This window comes from Pezoporus wallicus, unplaced genomic scaffold (genome assembly GCF_028554395.1).
Source record: "Pezoporus wallicus isolate ANWC-B61680 ecotype Strahan unplaced genomic scaffold, APGP_CSIRO_Pwel_v1 contig_7339, whole genome shotgun sequence".
In the NCBI taxonomy this organism is placed as follows: Eukaryota; Metazoa; Chordata; class Aves; order Psittaciformes; family Psittacidae; genus Pezoporus; species Pezoporus wallicus.
In genome coordinates, this window is record NW_026636333.1 from 590556 (window position 1) to 600303 (window position 9748).

At 42.0% G+C, this 9748-nt stretch overlaps 1 protein-coding gene across 9 annotated transcripts in view; it reads right to left on the minus strand.

The window, feature by feature from the left end:
• CDC42BPA (CDC42 binding protein kinase alpha) overlaps nucleotides 1–9480 on the minus strand; it is a 179900-nt gene extending 170420 nt beyond the window's left edge. For all 9 annotated transcript variants that reach the window (XM_057400043.1, XM_057400046.1, XM_057400045.1 and 6 more), the window contains exons 1-2: nucleotides 9064–9480; nucleotides 8019–8244 (exon numbers count right to left, since the gene is read on the minus strand). In XM_057400043.1, the coding sequence (XP_057256026.1) occupies nucleotides 8019–8214 (196 nt within the window). In that variant the 5' untranslated portion in view covers nucleotides 8215–8244; nucleotides 9064–9480. The remainder of the gene's footprint in view (nucleotides 1–8018; nucleotides 8245–9063) is intronic.
• Between the last annotated feature and the right edge of the window lie 268 nt (nucleotides 9481–9748).

Here is a 9748-nt window from a genome sequence, read left to right on the forward strand (position 1 = left end):
CATGAGTAAATCAGATCACAGCTTTTTACTCATAGCCAGAACAAACAGCCCAAGGTCCCAGCTCCACAAGAACTTAAAAGTAGCAATGATTCATGTTAGTAAATTAATTGATATGTACTGGATCTAATAGGAAATACATGGAGCGTTTACAGAAAACGCTGTGTGGATGAACCTGTAGGTAAAGCCTGTGTGTATTTCTCACACAGATGATGACTTTTTGTAACCATTCTCCACACAAAACCTATCTGTTATGAACTTGACCAATAAAATAATGAAAGCTTAAGGGTTACTGGGGAGAACAAAGGAAAAAACACCAGTCCGAATCCAAAAGCCAAGATTTGGGCCATGGGAAGATGAGACTGACACATGGCTATCCACATCCTATTTGAAAGACAAACTAAGACCCTGCTTGAATGAAACGTAACAGAATTGAAATGGGGAAGAGAAGGAGGCTTAGATAAGTACATCGAAGCTTTACTTCGGAACAACATTACCTGTGAAAAGCACAGAGAAAGCAAAGGAGAAAGAGCTCAGAAATGAAGACCTGTGGGCTCTTCACCACAGCTGAGGACTCCTCACAAGCAGGAGAGCCCCACAAGCCTAAAGTAAGTTGGGAGTTCAAGATGAAAAGGATGAAGCAAGGGCAATAGTGAGATGCAACACTGGAAATAAATAAATAAATAAACCTGTTGCTCTTGTACCCTCCACTCTGAGGACAAAGTACTTCCACACTCCCAAGCTAAGACGGAGTCCTCCAAACCCAGATTTCTGAGACTGAAAAGAAACAAGAGAGCAACCAAGTGTTGCTGGCCCAATTCCACAATGACTGAAGGAAAAGTAATGAGTTATTAACATGGACAGATGCTTTCCCCCCCCTCCCCTTTCAAATGCCACTCTAAACTCACCTAATCCTTCTACAAAAAGAATGACCACGCATTTCAACTAAATTGCTGAACAAAATACATTCTAAAAGTTCAGGGGATTCCCTCCAAATGGCCTACAAAATACTGCAGCTCCTAACAGCTAGAAGTTCCACATCAAAACCTTTACAAAGATGCAGAGAGAAGGTGCATTAAGAAGCTGATCCCCAAGAATAAAAAAACAAAAACCCAAACTACAATATTATCTAACAGAACTAATTTAAATCAAACTGGAAGTCTGGATACGGATAAGGAAGAATTATGAAACACAAAGTCTTAGGAGTCTGGCTACACCCCATGTGGATTTTATCCATGGTGACCGCTAGTAAACCTGATTAGGCTGTATTACTAGAAATGAAGCAAACTGACCTGTCTGAAAGAAGATTTTTGCCGCTATTATTAAGCCTAATGTCATGTTTCAACTATAGGAAATAAAAATCTTGTGGTTAACAAAAGATTGCACATGACTGACCTAAATCACTTGCATTTTTTAAAGATTTTAGTCCACATTAATGGCATTCCCAAGCTTAATGAGGATTTTAGGAAAAATAATGTGTTGAGGTAAGTTACACCAGAGCAGAACAAAATATTCTAGCTGTTCAGCCAGAATAAGAAAATCAAATTAAATAAGTACAAATGCTTATGGAAGGAATGCCTGCTTTGCCAAAAGATAAAACTGAAGTTGGCCGTTGACTTTGTCTCTGCTATCCACTGCACCTTTTTTGCCAGGTTTTGCAGCTTGGCAACTGGATCCAATTGCTTCTGGAAGCTTTCTGTGCAGATGGAGATGGTACATTTTGTTTTTTTTTTTTACAGGATAAAAAGTAATTAAGGATGCTGTGAATGTGTTAATATTTTGCAAAGGCACATCCAGGATAAATTTCCAGTGTTCACTTTTAGAAATAATATGGGAAAGACCAGGACAGTAGTCTGCATCTACTTTGCATTTGCAAATTCCATATGTGCAATTTATTCACAATAAAATTGCCCAGAGGAGCTGTGGCTGCCCCATCCCTGACAGTGATGGGATTTACCTGGCAGTGAAGGCCAGGTTGGATGGGACTTAGAGCAAGCCGGTCTAGTGGAAGGTGTCCCTGCCTGTGGCAGGGGGTCAAAACCAGATCATCTTCAAGGTCCCTTCCAACCCAAAACATTCTGTGATTTTATGATTCTCTTGATCTTCGCCAACAAATATATGTATGTCAAAATATTAAACTATACTGGCCTAAATAAGCTCACTGCTTTTATAGCACCATATCCTTTGTTCAGCCAACTGGGAACTAATAATATGCTACAGGTTATAAAAAAGTATGTCAGTAAAGTTCAGGAAAGAAGGGCCAAACTATAAGGAAGGAGTTTAATCAGGTACACACGTGCATAGGGTCATACACTACAGAGATGAAAAGCTCAAACACACCTTCACCAGTCCATGTTAACATTTATGATCATCCCACAGGTAAACTATTGGATTAACCCGGTAACATGAAATGTCTCGGTAACCACGAATTTACTGTATTGTCATGAGGTTTATAACACCCACTGAGCAGACTAACTCATATAATTGTATTTCTCCATTTGCTTCCATTAGACCAAAGAATGCTAGGAATTTCTGTACAGAATAAAGGCATTCCTAAAATTCCAGAAAATGAAGTATTAGTTAGCTTTCTAAGCAAGACTTACTCCTTTGCAATAGAAAGGACTGACAGAAGTCAGTCAACCTAAATACACAAGACCCAAAGCCTGAATACCTCCAAATATCCCAAACACAAAAGAACAAGAACAACAACAACAACAAACACATTAATTTTAAGTAAAATTAAGTTTAAAACATTTGGTGTACTCTAAACACGTTAAGAAGCATATGTGCTACAATGGGTTAACCCCTCACTCTACTGGAAACTGGCTTTAACCCTAATGCAAATCAAGTAGAATTAACTGGAGGGTCTCGCAGCTCATTTGATCACATCAGAACTGTTGATAAACAGAGGAAGCCAATTACCTAAGTTTAAGACAAGAATAAAAACTGAAATAAATGCAGGGGAGGTCACAGTTCAGAAGGTATAGAAGTTAAACACAGAGCTACCTAAAATTAAGGTCCGCACAGGCAACCATTCTCCTACGTTCTTCCCTTTCTTTTTCAATTAATTTGGTGTAAAACTGTATCTTTTCGAAAACTCTTGACATAATATCCTGAAACATGGAGATGTGAAGGTCATTTCTATTTGACAGCATTAAGAAACCTCTTTCACCTTAATCATAAGAAGTATTTCAGTGTCAGCTGCAGCTATGTAAAAGAAACAATTCACATCAAACAATGACAGAAATTTGTGCATCATTGCACAATGACTTCTACATAGATGGATTCCCCCATACCTCCATAAACTGCAGCCAAAACAACAAAACAACTCACAATTAGGCACATGCTTAAACACATTCAGTGGCCTTGACAAGCAGGATGCTCATTCCTTCCCAAGATGAATTTAGTAACTGGTTTTGCTTATGTCAGACCACAAAATATTCCCAGTTTTATGACTATAATAAGGAAGAAAAAAAGATATTTCCTATTTTTTTTGTCTTGAAAAATGTATTTCTAACGGTTTAGACAGTACTAAAGTTAGCAGTAAGTACCAAAGTCTACTTTAAAAAAAGGAACACTTAAAGATGTTGAATGCTAAGTCTTTCACTGCTATCTCTGCTAACAACAGGACCTAAATGAAGGATTATTAACAGTCTGTTTTAAAAACAAAATATAAGCAGCTCATAGGTGAAAATGCCTGTGATTTCCTTCATGCCCTACAGAAGAAAAACACAGAAGAGGTGCAGGAATCTAGAAGCAAGATTTTGGTTTCTTTTGTTACTGGTATTTAAAAACAAACCCAGCTCAAAAATGGGCATACCATTTTTCTTAAGAAAAAATATAAGACTGCTAAAAATATAGAAAACCTCTCCATAACTCCGTCTTGAAAAAAATGGTTTCATCAGTTTTGAGTGTCCAGCCTATGACCATATCAGCACTTCATAAACACCACAATATTTCAGTTCTACTAGAGGTGCAACAAGAACAATTTAATCCATCCTCCAAAGCCTCTTTTAGTAGATTAAAAAAAACAACATAAAAACCACTAAAGGACAGCTTATACTTTTCCTACAAGAGAGCAGATTCAGTAAAATCACTGACCTCACTGTACTACTAGTAGTGCCCTCCATCTTCCCTTCCCTACAGCTCCATGCATTTTGAAGTTTATTCTAGTTTTCTTTCAATGCACCCTAAATAACAGTGTTCTACTTTCTTTTTAAAAAATCAATTCAGATTTGAAGCCATTCTAAAAGAGGTTTTCCCAGAACATAAACACCTTTAAAAGTTTCTTTCTATCACTATATTTTTCTTTTAAGTTCAGCTTATCAGCCTTTGGTACCTCCCTCACAGTCTTGTGTCACTGCAGCAACTCATACACACAGAGAAAAGAAAAAGAAAACTGCTTGGAATTCTCGACAGTTTTGGTAATCTCCAGTTGCTGTATTTAGACAGTCCCCTTTCTAAATCACAAATACAAATACCAATAGAGATAAAAATGAAAACTAGCATCAAATACACAGAACAAGCCAACTCTAAATGTTCCGTTTCCTTCTCATCGTCTCAAAACGCACCGTGATTTAACCCACCAATCCCAAATACCCTGGTTGTTTCCACGGCTGTCTTTGCATATGAAATACCTATGTAAACTAAACAACAAAATCAAATCATCTTATTTGCATGTCAGTAAACTATTAACATATAAAAATAGGGAAAGCAAGTATATTTTCACTGTAAGCCAAAACAGGATTGCAGAAGTAATGCAGATTCTAAATCATAAAGTAATTAATCTGACACTTCAAACCAATCTAATGTAATTTCAAGCACCTCAAAAAGACTGAAAACTTATAAAAATGCAAAACTCAACTTCACATTGCAGAGACCTTCCCATCTCCACTTGCTGAATTCGACTTGCAATATCAAACCAGAACACGAGATGAACCACCAGTTCAAATGCTCAACTGCTTTACCTAGTTTCATTTTTTAATATATTATAGATCTAGATAACAACTTCATAAAATAGTCCTAAATCATCCAAGGACTAGGACATGAAGCTTCTTACTTCCCCTAAATATAGCAGCAGTCACATGGCTGTCACTAAGACCACATTAGCCTTTCCATGCTAGAACCTCCTAAACCTCTACCCCCCAAAACGTAGACTACGCTATGAATATTCAGTCTTACATGATATATACACAGCATGTAACAATGCGGACTTAGAACAGCTTAAAGAAAAATACACAACCACGTACACCCTGCCAAAAAACATGCCTCCAAATCCCCACAAAACTAACAGTGGCACCTCAAAACTGCACCACTGAAAAGCAGGAAAAAATTGCTTGCTGTTGTGCTCAACAAGAGGTTGTGATCACCAAACAGCTATTTATTAGCCTTTTCTTATAGCTAACTACATAAATAAATCTTACTTGCTTCTAGAAAGAATAATTTTCAAAAGCAGTTTAAGCTTAAGATGATGAACATTTCCCAAGGGAAAATTTGTACTTGGCACTTTGGGAATGCACAAACATACAAGTTCATGCCATTCCAAGACCAGTTCCAACAATTTCAGATTGCACTCTTCACAGTAATACAGCAAACTTGTGGATGGTTGGTATAAACCCACAAAATGTCTTTCCAAGACTGCAGCCAACTGGCACCCACCAGCAGATACACAGGGCAGCAAGTTTTAGTTCACTGATGGCAAAAATAAATTCAATACACACTGTAAACGTGTACATTCAAGATTAAGAGTGCTGCACATACAGCAGCTTTCAAAACTCCCTGGTGTAACACCGGTGGCATTTTCCCTACTGTTCAAATAGGGAAGCTGAAAAAAAACAGTTGAAAGCACTTCAACATTGAGTCACTGAGAGAGGCAGGGGCAGAGCCTATGATTTCTGGCTGCCAGCCTTCCACTTCTGCCACTACCCAGCATGTCTCCGACTTTAAAACCACATATAACCTCTTTCTAATCAACCACTTGCACTGTTTCCCCTTCTGCGGGGAGAGATATGCAAGGTCATGATCATATCAAAGAGCAAGGTACGCTTAGTAACTTCACTGCACTGAAAGGTATGCCACCTCTGTAAGAACCTGATTTTGCCACCCCCCTGACCTCAACAGAAGTGCCAGAGACCCCCAGTTTCACCAGGAGGGCTGACTTTCAGGAGAGACAATTCACGTGTTTGCAGGATAAAGACATCATTCACACAGACACTTTAGTGGCAGGTACTAGAAACTGTTGCTCTTACATTTCACCTCACAAACCCTCTTGAAAAACCTCTCGGGGTAGAACTCCAGATAGCAGAGCAGGGGACTCAGGCAACCTGGCCCTGAAAATGGGAGGAACTGGTCTCGTCTGAAGCTCAAGAGTCCTGCTAAGGTACACTTGGAGCATGAGAGCAGAAAAGTAGCAGGAAAAATAGGCCAGCAAGAAACCTTATTCCAGCTTTTCCAAAACAGTGTATTATTTCCAGCAGCAGCCTGTCAAGTTTGTGACAAAAACCTTTGGCTACTGTCAGAGCCTTTATAACAATGCATTTACCCATCAACCACCCACCACTGAACACACCAGCACCCAATACAATGGGTCCTGAACACACCCTTACTAATATCTTATTGATATGGTTAACTTTTGTTTTAATTATTATCTACAGGTTATCAGCTGGCTAGATCTGCTGCAGACTACACTAGGTTCCTGCATACAAAACACTCTTGGAGCCACCACATCTTCCTAGTATTTCACAGCTTCTGTGTGCCAGTGACAGTTTTAGAGGGAAGATTCTTCAGAAGTACTTTTAATTACTATTTCCTCCTTAGCTAGAAGGCATTAATTATAGCCTGTTCCTCCAGATAATAAGAAAACAAAGACCAGTGCAATATGAACAGTAAGAGAAACTTAATTACTGAGTCAGATGTCCTTTAGATGTCAGTATGACTACAGAGAGGAGCAGGAAAATAAAACACACACATCAGCCTCAAGTTGCTAGATCAGTTATCAAAACAACGTCTTTCCTCACTGACTTCATAACAAAGAGCTGGACCAGCTAATTAATCAAATGTCTGTTACATGCTTCAAAAATGTGCTTTCTTTTTAATAAAGGAGGCTTGCTGATGTATTTATTACGAAGCAAACGGGGTAAGTGGTTCTGCATGCAAATGCAGAAGTGCAGCATGACTTTGAAGTTTGAAGGTCAGATACAGTAACCGTTCTCATGGAGATTCTTATGTCAGACTGCATCTTCTGTTTCGCATCTATGCTTAAGGAGGAGGAATAAAACAAATTCCAAAGAAATATATAGAGACAACCAGTTCTGTGACACCTTAAGAAGAACTGGAACACTATCATTCACCTATTTCCATTTAAAAAAAAAATCTGCAAATACCCTACCTCCCCAAAATAAAGAAAGAAAACGGGAAGAGTCCTGGAGGGCACACCATTTCATTCTGCTTTGCAACTTTGTTTTCCTCATCAGGAAAAATCAAACTAATTAAGTCAGCAATGATTTTATGTTAAAGAAGAGAACACAATTTTCTCCATTTCCACAGACATTACAAACCCACATCCTTTAAGAGAGCTGGAGGGGTTTCCTGTTGATCAACACCTTTTTTTTTTAAGCAGTATAGATTTGACTGCAGATGCAAATCAAAGGATCGTGTCCTGATCTTTTTCCAGGCATTAGAGAATTTATCCCTCATCCTTCTATATTCCAAACAACTTCAGGATACAAAACTCAACAGCTGGGCCTGAAGGCAAACAAATATGCCTCATATACCAGAGTCTGATCCATGTCATAAAAGAAAGGAAAAGAAAATAACGTGTTTTACATGCATATTTCAAAGATGAATAACCAATATGGATTTCTTTTTAGCACCACAACCACATTTTAATACAGTAAAACTGATAACAGCTCCCAGTAAAACACCAACTTATAAACAATCCCCTCTTACACATAACAGAGGCATTATACAAAGGAGACAGGAAGATGGACGGATGTACACAGAATAAACACATTCAAACTTACCCCACTCTAGATACTCAAGGATGTTCTTCTCTCTTCTCAGAGGGGAGTTATTACATTCATCATAAAGGCAGATGAGTATATCCAGCAAGGTTTCCACACTGAAGCATTGCCCATTAGTCTGAGTTGGTCCATCCAAAATAAACTGCTCCAACTGCTTCAAACGCACTTCTCCAGACATGGTTGTTTCAGTTTGCATTGGGGTTTCTTGTTTTAATGATTATTATTACTTTGCCAAAAAAAAAAAAAAAAAAAGAACCACAACAAAAAAATATAAAAAAAATATTTTGAGGGTTTTGTTGCTTAAAAAGACAACAACAGTATTCTTACCAAGTGTCAAACTGTGGTGGTGCTTGATTTCCAGCCCACCTCTGTGTTCCCAGCCTGAACCTAAACCCTTGTGAGTTTCAAACACACACATATAGGGTGTGCATCTCTGTATGCATAATTTCTAAGAGAACAGTTACCCTAATATATATGTATCTATATGGTTAATGAGGAGCAAAAAATGTATATGGCCGCTCCTGGTGCTTTAATAATAATAACAGCACTCAAATTCAACCAGGACTGACTGACACCGATTTCACCGTGCGCGCACAGGCAGACACGCTTCTATACCCAAAAAACAGTAAGGTCTTCTCCTTCATTCGAAATGCAGCTAATGCAGAGCGATCCTGAGGGGAGCCCCACCGCAGCCTTCAAGTGCAACAGCCCCCTTCGGCCCGCACCGGCGCCTCACCTCCCACAAGGGATGGGGAGAGAAAAAACCCTATGTATTTAGGTGTTTATCTACGCGAAAGGAAGGAGAAAACAGGGCGCACACCGGCAGGGAGGGAGGCAGGGGGAAAGGGAGGAAGGGAAGGAGGAGGGGGCCGCGCAGCCCCACCGCCGCCTCCCCCGGCCCCGGCCGCGGCCCCGGGCAGCCCCTCCGCGGCCACCGCGCCCGCCGTGGGGGTGGGGCGCAGGCCCCCCCCGGCCGCCCCTCCTCAGGGCGCAGCCACGTCCTGCCCCGGCCAGCGTTTCCCTTCCTCCTCCTCCTGCTCCTTACCGAGTCTCCTTTTAAGGCTTTTCAGTGATTCAAAAAAACTAAAGTCTTCATCGTCGCGCCCTTCTCCGCTGCGCCAAGGGGCGGCAGGCGGGACGCGCGTCCCGACACACCGGCACGGCCGCGGGGCCGCTGGGAAGCGCTCCGAGCCCTGTCAAATCCTTCCCATGGCTGCTGCTGCTGCGGCGGCGGAGGAGACGGCGCTCTCCTTCTTCTCCCCCAACCTCCGGGTGCGCGTCTCGGGCCGGAGGGAAAGCGCCGGCGTCCCCGCTCCGGCCCGGCAGGCCCCGGCTTCACTCCCGGCAGCGAGATGCTCTCCCGGCTTCGCCCCGCCGGGCAAAGGGCATCCTCCCGCGGTGTGTGTGTGTGGGTGTATGTGTGTGTGAGTGCGTGCGCGAGGCGGCGGGGAGGGGTAACGCCGGTGCCCTCCCTCTCTCCCTCCGCTTCCTCGCCCTCCTCTCCCCCGCCGCTCCCTCCTTCCCTCCCGCGGTCACACGCGGCAGCCGCCGCCGCCGCCGAGCTCGCAGCAGCCCAACATGGCGGCGGGGGGCGGGGGGGGGGGGAGAGAGCCGCCGCCGAACGCCGCCGCAGCGCGGGGAGCCGAGCCCGGGGCCGCCGCTACTGATGGGATTGAGGGGAGGAGGGGGTGCTGCAGCAGGGAATGCAGGGATACGGGCGGGACGAGGCG